The 13641-nt window shown below is 57.8% G+C and overlaps 1 protein-coding gene across 6 annotated transcripts; it reads right to left on the reverse strand.

The window, feature by feature from the left end:
• Positions 1-65: 65 nt before the first annotated feature.
• On the reverse strand, positions 66-13266 carry ZNF512B (zinc finger protein 512B). Of its 6 annotated transcripts, XM_060171652.1 has the most exons (17): positions 13152-13263; positions 7996-8124; positions 7728-7873; positions 7277-7405; positions 6510-7168; positions 6200-6426; positions 6019-6090; positions 5777-5923; positions 5528-5652; positions 5362-5454; positions 5134-5232; positions 4882-5052; positions 4540-4734; positions 4273-4374; positions 3967-4029; positions 3511-3609; positions 66-3412 (listed from the first exon to the last, which is right to left on the reverse strand). In XM_060171652.1, the coding sequence occupies exons 1-17, from the start codon at positions 13255-13257 to the stop codon at positions 3164-3166; spliced, it is 2811 nt and encodes a 936-aa protein (XP_060027635.1). In that variant the 5' UTR covers positions 13258-13263; the 3' UTR covers positions 66-3163. The 6 variants fall into 6 exon arrangements, with proteins under 6 accessions (XP_060027635.1, XP_060027633.1, XP_060027637.1 ...); XM_060171650.1 differs by having other exon boundaries at positions 6510-7405; positions 13152-13264; XM_060171654.1 differs by lacking the exon at positions 7277-7405.
• Positions 13267-13641: the final 375 nt, after the last annotated feature.

Raw genomic sequence — 13641 nt, forward strand, 5'->3', positions numbered from 1 at the left:
TGCGAGATGTTGACTGCCGGGGGAGATCCCTTTGCTTCCCCCACAAAAATAGGCCGCACAAAATCCCTGGAAAAAAATCAATAAACATTTATTTGATACAGCCATTTTTTAATACATACAGTTGATGGCCCACCCCCTGTGCCACTTATGGCGAAGGGGTGGGGACAAAGACCGAGGACAGATGGTCACAAGGCGGCCATGGCCCAAGCTCACCGTCAAAACATTTTACAAATAAAACACTTTGTAGATATAATATATATATATATATATATGTATATATATATATGGTTACAAGTGGTAGCTGGAACCTCTCAAAATGCACTTACGAACTGAGGACTGGCAAATAAAACAACAACAAAAAAAAACCCAAACCAAGAAACCCTAAGTATAGGACACATGTCTGACTGGGGTCCCTGAGCCCCAGGCCTCCAGGTGAGTGGCCTGGGGCCCACCTAGTAGGAATACACAGGGACAGCCCTCCCCTCCTCTGGTCACCCATTCTTTCCCTTCTAAACTGGAAGGAGAGGGGGCTAGGGCTGGGAGGGCCACAGGTCACACCAGGAAACACCCTCATCTGCCTTTGCACTAGCAAATAAAGTGCATCCTAATTTTTGTGTGAAGTCAGTCCCTTGTGTTGGCCCTTTTCTGTTCTCAGGACAAGGGGGTTTGCTGGGCCAGAGGTAGATCTTCACAAAGGAGCCTGGTATTGTGCCCTGGACTGGGTCTTAGGTAGGGTCCGAATCCACCACACCAGGGCCTACCACATTGGTCCTTGTCACTGAAGGTGTCAATCAAGGCCAGGCAGTTACCCCACTAGCTGCATTTCGGACAGAGCAGGAGGTGGGCTACCTTGGCTGAGCTGCCAACAGCTCTGCCCCCGCTGGTGGAGGGTTCCACAGTCCACTCACCAGCCAGAGCATGGTAAGTGGTGGGGGGAGGGGGAGGAAAAAGGAGATGGGGTCCGACCCGATAGCCACTTTGGGCAGCAGCCCCTATACCCACTTTAAAGACAAAGCTGGGAGTTTAAAGTGCGAAACATCAAGTTCCCCAGGACCCTACCTCCTCCCATACCACTGGACCACTGACCACCTGTGGACTTATGGGTGACCAGGAAACTCACCCCCCAGCAAAAACCAGTCCCTTGCTCCCCAAGGGCCAAGTACCTGAGAGGCTGGGGCGTGTGGCCGCCCTCCAGGGCAGAGATGTGGAGGTCGACTTCCTCCAGCCTTTGGTGACAAGGACAACATGCACCAGGGGGCTCCATCCCATGTCTGCTCCCACCCCCTGTGCAGATGCCCCTGAAGTGGTCACCCACATCTGTCTCCCCTCTACTCACTGTTCAACATAGTGACACATAGAAAACAGAAACAGCCTCCTGCCCCAAAGCCCTACCCATGTGCCCCCTGACCTCTGACACTGGCTCACCCTACCCCTGCCCCTGCCTCCACTTTGATGCAGCCCAAGGAATTTGAGTCAGGGGCTCTGCTACTGTACATGCCCTCTCTCTAGTGCACCAAGTCAGGTTCCATCCAGCTAGAGCATTCTGGCAAAGGGAAGAGCTGGACACAGGTTGGGTGGTCTCCGTGGCCCCCCACCCACCCATACCTGTGTCCCTTCTACAGGGCAGGGAGGCTGAGCCCCGAAAGGAGCCTCTACAGGGGTTGGATGAGGACGGCAGCTGGGGGACTGCGGGGTGCCCAGTCAGCACTGCTTCCCTGAGCAGGGGAGGGAACACAGCCCAGCCCCCAGCCCCACCATTGGCACCAAGAAACCCTTAGCACCAAAATGTCAAATTGTTGTGAGTTTTTGTATAAAAGACAGAATTTAAAAAAAGGTTGTTACTTGTCACAGCAACAAGACTGGCATCCACTACACCCAGGAGATACACGCACACAGGCAATATCAAAATACACATCATCCGGGACTGGTGGAGGCCAAGCCCCTAGCCCACCCCCCACCCCCACCCCTATGGAAAATACCTGTGTCCATGCCTGCAGGGCCTCCTCCCTGCACTGCCCTGGTTGGTAGCTGGGGCCCAGGGAGAAGGCTAAAGGCCATAAGGCCACCTCTTACTGACTGCTGACCTTACTGAACTGGGCCCCATCATTAGCTAAGACAGAACCCCAAAGCTGCCTCCAGCCTCCCCCCCGACCCCAGATCTCTGCTGAGCACCCCTTCCCCCTATCTTCAGCTCTCACGCCTATAGACCACACAGCCAGAAATAAAGGGGCAGAAGAAGAAGGGAAGGGGGATTCTATGGCTGGCAGACCACTCCCCACAGGGGTTACCGAGCTAGGCCCTAACTAGCCAGCTCCCCATTCCACCTGCTATGGGTCCCAGCCAGCCTAGAACAGCTCTTCCCAAACCCATGGGGCCACCCTCACCGAGGCTGGTGGCACAGCAGGGCTGGAGGCCAGGGGCATGGCCTGCTGGATCCCAGAGAGGGAAGCTATGGCCCTGGCCCCAGCCCCTGCTCCTACAGCGGCCCTGGGAGAAGAGCCCTTCTTGCCTGTATAGAGAGCAGCTCCAGGATGGGAGGACTAGCTGGACAGATACAGACCAGCCGGGGGTAGGAAGGGGGGGGGGGCTGGAGGTAGAGAACAGAAGCGCAAGTGAAGAGGGCTGAGGGGGAGGGGGCTGCAGGCCAGCACAGCTGTGCTGGTCAGACACAGGGTCTGTCCCGGGAGGTAGCTGAGGGGGAGGGGCTGGGGTTCCAGTGTTCGGTAGAGGGGCCCAGAGCCACCGGTCACCTAGAACCCGAGCCTGGGGGAGGCGGGGTGGGGACCTGGCAGGGCCTGAGGATGAGGTGGGGCATGAAGCTCACACAGAGACAGCAGAGGACCACCTGCCTTTTCTGCCTGTCCCAGTCGCACCAGGCTGGACCCTTCCCACCCTTCAGGACCAGACAGGACCAGACCTGCACATGTCTGGGGAGGGGGATGTGTCCAGGCTATTGCACATGTGCTCCTGCCCTGGCCCTCAGGGAGCCCCTGGCTGGGTGTGGAGGAGGTGACTGGCTACCCTGCTAGATAGGCGAACGGGTGAGCATGGGAATGGAGAGCTGCAGGGCAGGGGCCCCCGGGCTAGCTATCCCCACCCTGGACAGCTCTGGACTTGGTGGCCACATGGGGACTGGGTCCCACCCATCTGCCAACCACCTCATTCATTTCTCAGGTGCTCTGGTGGCTCCTGCCTTCCGGCCGGTGGAGACCCAAACCCCCTTGTCCCTGCCTTCTGGGGGCCGGTCCTCCCGGCAAGGGAGTGTCTTTGATACAGGCTCCTCAGGGGGGCGCTCTTTAGGTTTGCGGCCCCGCTTCTTTCCACCTGCCAGACTCCTCTTCTCCTTCCTGGGAGCTAGCGTGTCCTGGTCCTTATGCTTGGGAGGGGGGTCTGCGGAGGTCCGGAACCAGTTCTGCAGAGAGGAGGACAGCAGTGGAGACCCTAGGCCAAAGGCTTCTGGGAAGCTCTCCTGAAAGCCCCGGACTCCACCCCACAGCCCCACCCCCGCACCTCAGCGTGGGTCTTGAGGATGTGGTACTTGACACCACTCTCAGAGCTGAACTCCTTGGGGCACAGCAGGCAGCAATACTTCCCCACCAGGTGGTCACCCTATGAGGCAGCAGGTCAGCTTTACAGCCAGATGCACCCCTACCCACCCACCCCCACTGTGTAGCTGAACTGAGCGGGTGGATTGCAGAGACTGTCTCCCTGCTGTGGAGAGGTGAGAAGGCAGGAAGACACTGAGGCCCTAGGGAAGGGCCACTTAATCCAGGGCAGTCCTGCAGCCAGGACTAGGTCAGCAGGGTGAGCCAAATCAGAGTGACCCCATCTCATGGCTGGGGGGCAGGACTGACCACTGGGCATCAGGAAGTCCCTGACTGATGGAGAAAGTTGCCCCAGGAGGCAGGGTTATATATTCAGCATGTGGGGGTCCCCAGGGTTTTCAGCTGGAGGCTGGTGACTTACCTTGCTGCAGCTGGCAAGGTGGGCCTTGAGGCCGGACACACTGGAGTAGATGGCTTCACAGCACTGGGGGCAGGAGGTGACAGTGGGGAAGGGTCTCCAGAGGCACTACCACATATGTGCCCCTTATCCCAGCCCTGGAGTCTGGGGCCTGAGAAGAGGGTTGACCCTGGGAATCTTGGGAAGCTAAGGTAACCATCTCTCTGCCAACCAAGTCTCCTTCTAAGGACCCTGTGGGGACCCCAGCTCACAGGACAGGTGTTCACTTGGGGGATCCCCAAGCCCACCCCACCAGCCACCCCAGCTCACATCATTGGGGCAGTTCACATGGCCTTTGTCTTTGACTTGGCTCTTCCATTCCTCCAGCAGCTGGGGGTTGAGTGTGGGGAGGCCTGGACGTGTGTAGTTGAGCTGTGAAAGTAGGTGCCCTAGGTGAGTGGGGGGGGTGCCATGAGGTGGGAAGGGGCCACCAGGTGACAGGGCACAGGCAGCAGGACCTTGGTCCTCCCAGGACAGCAGGCTGGAGGTGGCCAGTGGGTGGCACCCTCCTCAGAGGGGGCCAGGCTGGCGGCTCACCCGCGCTGTTTCAGGCACCAGGTCATCCCGCATTCGCCGCTTGGTCCAGTCTCGGGCTAGCTCGTCTTCTGCTATCTCCTGGAGGTGGAACACAGCCACCTGGGCCGATGTGCGGCGGATACGGCCGCTAGGGGTGCGCTCAACACCCAGCAGGTACTCAGCCTCAGGGGCCTTGTCTTCCATCTCCACCAGGGGCTGCAGGGAGAGGGACTGTATGAGAAATAGCAGCCCTTCGCCAGGACCATCAGGGAACCCCTGTCACGTGCCACGTGCAGTGGATGGTGAGGTAAGGCTGCGCTGTGCAGATGGAGCACGGATAGGCATGCACTCAGGGCAGCTCACCGGGGCCGTGTGCTCCGAGCGCACGTGGTAGTCATGGCCGGCCTTGGAGCGGTAGGTCTTGCCACAGTGGGCGCAGGGGAAAGAGGGGCTGTCCACCTCGCAGGGTGGCTTCCCGCAACGCCGCTGATGGTACTGGTAGCCCATGAGGCTGGAGAAGGCGGCCCCACAGCCCTGGGGGGTCAGGGGGTGGGTAAACGGCCAGCAGGGGGCTGGGTCTTTCTCCACCACCCACCCTCAGGCTGCGGTACTGACCTCCTGGGGACACCGCAGCCTCCCCATCTGCTTCAGCACCTTGCGCAGCCGCTCACGCTCCTCCTGCTCACTCCCTTCTGAGACTTCTCCGTCTGAGGGCTGGGGGGCAAGGCCAACCTCAGTGCCCCACCACCACCTAGGAGCCCTAAGATCTGGCCGCAGACCTCCCAGTTCCGGTGTGGGGGGTGGCATGCTAGCCCTAGTCAGGCCAGGTGGGATATGGGATACCTTCGCGCTGTGCTCAGCCATGGTGTGGTAGTTGAGGCCCGCCTTGGACTTAAACTGCTTCCGGCAGTGCTGGCATTTGAGTGCATCCTGCAGCTGCAAACAAGATGAGGGCTGTGAGACACAGGCCCTGGGGTGCTGCCCTGCCAGTACCCCAAGGGAGCCTTACCTTTTGGCACACCTCCATGTGTTTCTTGAGCCCCACCAGTGTCTTCCGGGTAACCACGTTGCAGGTGGGGCACACAGCTTCACCTCGCTCATGGATGGCCCGCTGCCACTGCTCCTCGGGGCCACCTGTGAGGCAGGGCCAGAGTCTCAGCGACTGAAGGGAGCACAGAACATGCCCCTCTTCCCTGTGCTACAGGTTCTCTGTTCCATGGAGAACTAGTGTGGGCCCAGTTGCACAGTAGCCCCCTACCTGAGGCAGGATGTGTCCCGGGGGCTGGTGTCTCCTTGCTGGCAGAGCTGGCAGAGGCCAGCATCTTCTTCCTGGAGTCTTCAGGGCTGAGCCCCTCCTGCTTCTTGGCCCGGTGGGTGCGGGACTTGTCCTCTGCCTTGGCCAGGCCTACATGCACATTAAGGAGAGCAGGTTGGTGCATGGGTGCAGGCACATTTACCCCCACACCCAGCCCCATGCTACCTAACTGGCTCAGACCTCACCTTTGAGTCCAAAGGTTCCTGAGATGGACGGCTGCTCCCCAGTAAACTTCTTGGGTGTTTTCTGTTTCCTTCCTGACTCGGGGGAGAGAAAACAGGGGCCAAGACTCTGGTCAAATAACAGTCAGGAGGCATAGGCCAGCTCCATCACACCCCAGGCCCAGGCTCCATCTCCTGCTCTTACTGTGCTTTATGCGCTCTGAGCCCTCCTCAGGTGGGGACACAGGACCACTGGCCCTTGGTGTCTCCTTGCCTCCCAGAGACCTGCTGCCCAGAGAAAGGGGGCCACTGCTGGGGTCTGCACTCAGTGGGATGGCAGAACTTGGGCCAGTGGCAGATGGGCTATAGTCCCCATTCTCTGGCCTTGCCTGCTTGGATGGGGTGGGGCAGGCATCCAGGTTGTCGGCAGCCCTGTAGGGAGGAAGCAGGGTGAGGGGCAGGAGGTCAAGTGAACCCTGTGACCCCTACAACACCCACTAGGAGGAGCCCCCTACCTTTTCTTCCCGCTGCTCCGGCTGGCTGCACGGAGGGCCTTGTTCTCAGCCTTGGTGAGCAGCATCACCTTGCAGGGAGCTGCATGTCTGCTCAGGGCCACGGGTCTGCTGACTGGCACCGGCTTACTGACCACGATGGGCCTGCTGACCGGCACCGGCTTGGTTACTGGCACATGCTTGGTGACTGTCACGAGCTTGGCCATTGGCACTGGCTTGGTGATGGTCACTGGCTTGGTGACTGGCCCAGGCTTGGTGACCGGGACCGACTTGGTGACTGGGATGGGCTTGGTGACTGGCATGGGCCGGCTGACTGGGACAGGCTTGTTGACCGTCACTGACTTGGTAACTGGCACTGGCCTGCTGACTGTGATGGGCTTGGTGACTGGCACTGGACGGCTGACTGTCACAGGCTTGCTGATGCCGATGGGCTTACTGACGCCCACGGGCTTGCCCACAGTGACTGGCTTGCTCACTCCGATGGGCTTGCTGACACCTACGGGCCGGCTGATGCTCACTGGCCGGCTGATCGGGCCTGGCTTGGGCGCAGGCAGGGGCCGGTCCATGTGGTTCCAGATTCGGTGCTTCTCCAGCTGGGTCTTGGATGTGAACGCGGCCTCACAGAAGGGGCAGGGGAAAGTCAGCCTTTCAGAGATGGCACCCTGGGTAGAGAAGGCGGGCGTGGGGTGGGCCAGCCGGGCCTCTGCCCAGACACACCCCAAGCGGAAAGCCAGGGTGGGCTTCCTCCTTCCCGTTGCACAGCCCCTTACCCCTTGGCACCGCTGGTAATGGTACTTGAGCCCGTAGATGCTGGGGAACTCCAGCCAGCACCCTGAATTTGGACACTTCACCCTTGAGTGCGCCTTGAATTCATCTTTCCACTGGTTCATCAGGGAGAGCTGGGCGTGGGAAAGGCCGGGCTGCTGAGCCTCGGTCACCCGAACCTCTGCCAACCCAAGCCCGAGGCACAGTGCCCTCCCTGGGCCTGCAGGCCCGATGGACCACAGGAGCCCTGACCTTGGGGCTGCAGGGAAGACGCAGACCCCCCAAGTACACCGGCACACCAGAGCTATTCTAGCAGCCCCAAGTAGCCCCCCAGGCTCCCAAGGCCCCAGGGATGGAGCTACTCCCCAAAGTCCTGAGACATAGTGGCTTGGTGCCACCTGCAGAAGGTGAGCAAAGGCAACCCTGGCATCACCCCCCAACCCACAGGGAGCTCACAGGAATGTCTCGGAGGGCCTGGTTCTCAGCCTTTGGGCGCCCCTTTTTCTTCCCTTCTGTCCTGTCACCAGCTGGACTTCCTGGCTCGAAGCAGAGTGGGGCCTGGCTGCTGGACACCGTCTGCGCACCCCGGACCACTGGCATCCCTGTGGCACACAACAGGCCCCAACTCAGAAGCTGCTCTCCCCACTGTCCCTGCCTCCCTAGGGGCCCACATGTCCCGTTCTCCACCCCGAGTTGGAGCTGACCCTGGCCTGAGCCCTCTTACCCAGCTTGGGTGGGTCAGATAGCACAGGAAGGTGGAGCTCACAGCGCCCACTGTCCTTCCCAGTTCCACTCTTGCTGGAGCCTGGGAGCCGGCAGCCTCCTCCTCCAACGCAGAAGGGGTCTGTCATCTCTGCAGGACGAGGGGCAGACTTGTGAAACCCATAGGCCTGACTGAGCGCAGGAAAGGAGCGATGTCTCTGGCCTAGGGAGGAGGGGAACTTTCTGCAGTTCTATTTGGTCTCAAACCAAAGCTGGTGACTGGGGTGGGAAGTTGAGGGGAGAGGGGCTGCCCAGACCAGAAACACACAGGAAGCCAGCCTGTCCTGACACCTTCACAGCTCTCACACTCCTCTGTCCCCTGATACACAGTGCCAGAGCTTGGGTGAAGGGTGGCCTGAGAAGAAGTGGCACAAAGGTGACACTCTTATTAAGGCAGAGATGAGAGAGAAAAAGCAGAGCACTACTCTTGCTACATGCAGTGCTAGGGATTGAACTCGAGGCCTCATGCTTACAAGTCCAGCACTCTAGCCAGTGTGCCACCTGCTAGGCTGAGAGGTGACACTTTTTTTTCCCCAACCACAGCACTGCTCAACCATGGCTTACAGTGGTTTAGGGGACTAAATTTGGGCCCTTTGGTGTTTCAAGCATTAAACTTTTTTTTTTGCCTCCAGGGTTATTGCTGGGGCTCTGTGCCTGCACTACGAATCCACTGCTCCTGGAGGCCTCCCCTCCCCCTTTGTTGCCCTTGTTGTTACCCTTGTTGTTGTCATTATTATTGTTGTTGTTGTCATTGCTGTTGTTGTTGGATAGGACAGAGAGAAACCGAGAGAGGAGGGGAGGCGGTGGGGGGGAAGGGGAAAGAAAGATAGACACCTGCAGAGCTACTTCACCACCCATGAAACGACCCCTTGCAGACGGGGAGGCTCGAACCGGGATCCTTCCATCGGTCCTTGCACGTTGCGGCATGTGCGCTTAACCTGCAGCACTACCGCCCAACCCCCAAGCATTAAAGTCTTTTTGTGGGAGTCGGGCGGTAGCGCACAGGGTTAAGCACATGTGGTGCAAAGCGCAAGGACCTGCGGTTCCAGCCCCCAGCTCCCCACCTGCAGGGGAGTCGCTTCACAGGAGGGTGAAGCAGGTCTGCAGGTGTCTATCTTTCTCTCCCCCCTCTATCTTCCCTCCTCTCTCCATTTCTCTCTGTCCTATCCAACAATGACGACATCAATAACAACAACAATAATAACTACAACAACAACAAAAAAAAAAACAAGGGCAACAAAAGGGAAAATAAATAAATAAATAAATATTTTTTAAAAACTTTTAAAAAAAAGTCTTTTTGTATGACCATTATGCTATCTTCTCAGACTAACAGGAATGATAAGAGGTAACACTCTTACGAGATCTGTGCCATCCTACCAGCAGCTATGACAGCTGGTTCATAGCTAGCCACTTAGGACACCTTCCTCCACAGGCTCACCCAGGCCCCAGGCAAGGAAGGTGCCCTGAACCATTCTGCACTAGACACAGATAGAAAACAGGAGGGAGCCGGGCAGTAGCTCAGCGGGTTAAGCGCACATGGTGCAAAGCCAAGGACTGGTGGAAGGATCCTGGCAGGGGAGTCGCTTCACAGGCGGTGAAGCAGGTCTGCAGGTGTCTATCTTTCTCTCCCCCTCTCTGTCTTCCCCTCCTCTCTCCATTTCTCTCTGTCCTATCCAACAACAACAACATCAACAACAACAATAACTACAACAATAAAACAACAAAAGGGAATAAACAAATAAACATATAAAAAGAAAAAGAAAAAAGGGAGTCGGGCAGTAGCGCAGCAAGTTAAGAGCAAGTGATGCAAAGTGCAGGGACTGGCACAAGGATCCTAGTTCAAGCCCCTGGCTCCCCACCTGCAGGGGAGTCACTTCACAAGTAGTGAAGCAGGTCTGCAGGTGTCTGTCTTCCCCTTCTCTCTCCATTTCTCTCAGTCCTATCCAACAACGATGACATCAATAACAACAATAATAACTACAACAACAGTGAAAAAACAAGGGCAACAAAAGGGAAAATAAATAAATAAAAAATTTAAAAAAGAAAAAAGAAAGAAAACAGGAAGGTGGTGGCTAGGAGGTAACAGAGTAGATAAAATAGTGGACTCTCAAACAAGAGGTTCTGAGTCCAATTCTTGGCATTGTATGTGCCAGAGTGATACTCTAGAGCTCTCTCTCCCATTCATCTTTGTTAATTAGTAAATTAATAAAAAAAATTAGGGGGGAGTCGGACAGTAGCACAGCTGGCTAAGCACAGGTGGCACAAAGCGCAAGGACCAGGGTAAGGACCCCGGTTGAGCCCCCACCTCCCCACCTGCAGGGGAGTCGTTTCACAGGCGGTGAAGCAGGTCTGCAGGTGTCTATCTTTCTCTCCCCCTCTGTCTTCCCCTCCTCTCTCCATTTCTCTGTCCTTTCCAACAACGACATCAATAATAACTACAACAACAACAAAACAAGGGCAACAAAAGGGAATAAATAAATAAATACTGAAAAATGGTATTATTTCTATTTATTTATTTGATAGAGACTGCCAGAAATTGAGAGGAAAGGAGGTGATAAAGAGGGAGAGAGAGGGTGGTCCAGGAGGTGGTGCAGTGGATAAAGCAGTGAACTCTCAAACATGAGGTCCCAAGTTCAATTCTCAGCAACACATGTACCAGAATGATGTCTGGTTCTCTCTCTCTCTTTTCTCCTATCTTTCTCATTAATAAATAAATAAAATCTAAAAACAAGGGTGGGCCAGGTGGTTGTGCATCCAGTTAAATGCACTTAGTACACCTCCCTGGGTCCCCACCCACAAATGATGAAGCAGATTTACAGGTGTCTTTCTCCCTCTCTCTCTTTCTCTCCCTCTCTCTCTTTCTCTCTCTCTCTCTCTCTCTCTATATATATATATATTCACACACACACACACACACACACACACACACACACCCCTTCCCTCTCAATTTCTCTGTCTTATCCAATTAAAAAATGGAAAAAAAAAAGTGGTCACCAGGAGCAGTGGACTTGTAGTGCCGGCACTGAGCCCCAACAATAAACCTGGAGGTGGGGGGGAAATTAGAAGAGAGAGAGGGAGAGAGACAGAGAGACACTTACAGCACTGCTTCTCCATATGCAAAGGTTTCCCTTTGCATAGGTGGGGACTAGGTGCTCAAACCTGGGTCCTTGCACATAAGAACATGTGCTCAAGGGGCTGAGTGGTGGTGTACCTGGTTGAGCACACATTACAACGGGAATGACCCGAGTTCAAGTTCCCAGTCTCCATCTGCAGGGGAAAATTTTTGCAAGTGGTGAAGCAGTGCTGCAGGTGTCTCTCTCTACCCCCTCCTTCCTCTAAACTTCTGGCTGTCTCTATCCAATAACGATTAAAACAAACAAACAAACAAAAAGTGCGCTCAGCCAGGTGCACCACCACGCCTTATAAATTTTTTTCTTCTCACTTGACAGGACAGACATAAATAAGAGAGAAAGTGAGACACCTGCAGACCTGCTTCACTACTTGTGAAGCTTCCCTGCTGCATGTTGGAACTGGGTGCTTGAATCTGGGTCCTTGCACATGGTAATGTGTGACCTCAACTGGCTGCACCGCTGCCTGGCCCAACTTTTTTTTCTTTTTCTTTTAAAATATTTATTTATTTATTTACTCCTTTTTGTTGCACTTGTTGTTTTATTGTTGTAGTTATTATTGTTGTTGTTACTGATGTCGTCATTGTTGGACAGGACAAAGAGAAATGGAGAGAGGAGGGGAAGACAGAGAGGGGGAGAGAAAGACAGATACTGGCCGACCTGCTTCACCGCTTGTGAAGCAACTCTCCCGCAAGTGGGAAGCCAGGGGCTCGAACCAGGATCCTTCCGCCGGTCCTTGTGCTTTGCTCCACCACCACCTGCGCTTAACCCGCTGCGCTATCGCCTGACTCCCTTTTTCTTTTCTTTTCTTTTCTTTCTTTCTTTCTTTTTTTTTTTTTTTTAAAGACAAGTGAGCAAAGAGCCTCTCACCTGTTCCCTGTCAGCAAGCTCCTTCCAACAGAAATGTAGACTGAGGGCTGAACACCCACTGCACAGGAGTCCGGCCTGGCTGAACCCTCCCTGGCACTCTCCCTGGCTCAGCTCCCCGTTCACCTCCACCTCAGGAGCCTTTCTGCCCTCCACCTGGAGGATGCCAGCACCACTCCGGACCCCACAAGGCTGGCTCACAGGGATGAGCCTGCTGTCCCAGACCTGGCCTAAGCCTGCTTTGCTGGGGGGTTCCCATACCCAGAGCCCTGTGTCTCCCCTAGGTGTCTTTCTACGGGACACCAGAGCCCCGGTACAGGGAGGTGGGGAGGCTGTGAGGGCAGGTGCCGGCTCCCCTGGGAGTTGGGAGGCACCGGTCAGAGGGGCGGGGCGGGGCCGCTGGGGAGCCCAGGCCGGTGCGGTCAGGCTGCGGTGGCAGGTCTGAAAGTCGGCGCGGGGACACCACATCTCAGATGGGGGAGGAGGGGTCTCGGCGTGTCCAAACAAACTTCTCCACAAGTCCTCAGGCTGCAACTTGCACAGGAGACCGGCCAGCCCTCCCCCCCCCACCATTTTAATACACCCCCGAGGCCCGGGGTTTCAGCGCTGGCTGCCTGCGGCCCGGCTGGGGTGGGGGGCTACGGGATGCGGGGGGCACCCCTGCTCCGCGCAGAGGCTGGGGGGCGCCGGCCTCCACCCCGCGTGGGGTCCCAGAGGCGGGACCCCGAGCCCCCCGCGAGCGGAGCGCAGTCCAGGCCGCCGGCCGGGGCCTTGGCCCTGCCCTGCGCGGGGGGTGGGAGCGCGGGGACCGCACCTGGGCCGGCCCGCCACCCACCTGTCACCTGCGGCAGGGTGCGGGCGGCTGGGCCGGAAGGGCCGCTCGAGGGCGTCGGGGGGTGGGGGGGCCCCGAAGGCACTGAACCAAAATGGCGACTTTTTCTGGAGAAGGCGGAGGCGGGCGCGCGGCGCGGGCGCTGGGGGGGTCCGGCCTCTCCGGGGGGCCCCGCGGCTGGGGGCTGCGGGGCGGGGGAGGGGGACGGCCCCCCGCGACCTGCGCGCGCCGGGTCAGGGCGGGGCGCGGCCGGGCGGGGGCGCGGGGCCGGGCGGGGCGCTGGGCGCTTACCTGCCGCACCCGCGGGACCACGGCCGGGAGGGGGCCGGGGCCGGGCGGCCGGGGGCGCGGGGCGCGGGGTCCGGGCGGCGCAGGCTGCGCGCCGCGCTGCGCACATGCGCGCTCCCGCCCCTCCCACCTTTGACAGTTTTACTGTGGGGGGGAGGGGGCGAACTCTCGCGGTATTCCTGCAGCAGCTCGCGACGGGGAGGGGACGGGTCGCGGGGGAGGGGGTCCACCGGGTCGGCGGGTTCGGCAGCCTCTGGGATGCGTGGCTTCCGGCCGTCGGGCCTTTAGTGCATAGTGACCGTCCACGGGGTGGGAGACGTTTTGGGGAACAGTGGGAGGGGGAAACTGAGGCATGACAGGGGGCTGGGGACTGTCCCAGGGCCTGCGAGCACGGATTGAAGCCACCGGATTAATCCCTCTGTGCCCTGGCCCTGGGGAGGTGATGGAGGGCTACGGCTTCCAGGACCCCGAGTGTCTCTGCCTCCCCCACCCT

Source organism: Erinaceus europaeus, chromosome 14 (genome assembly GCF_950295315.1).
Source record: "Erinaceus europaeus chromosome 14, mEriEur2.1, whole genome shotgun sequence".
NCBI lineage: Eukaryota > Metazoa > Chordata > Mammalia > Eulipotyphla > Erinaceidae > Erinaceus > Erinaceus europaeus.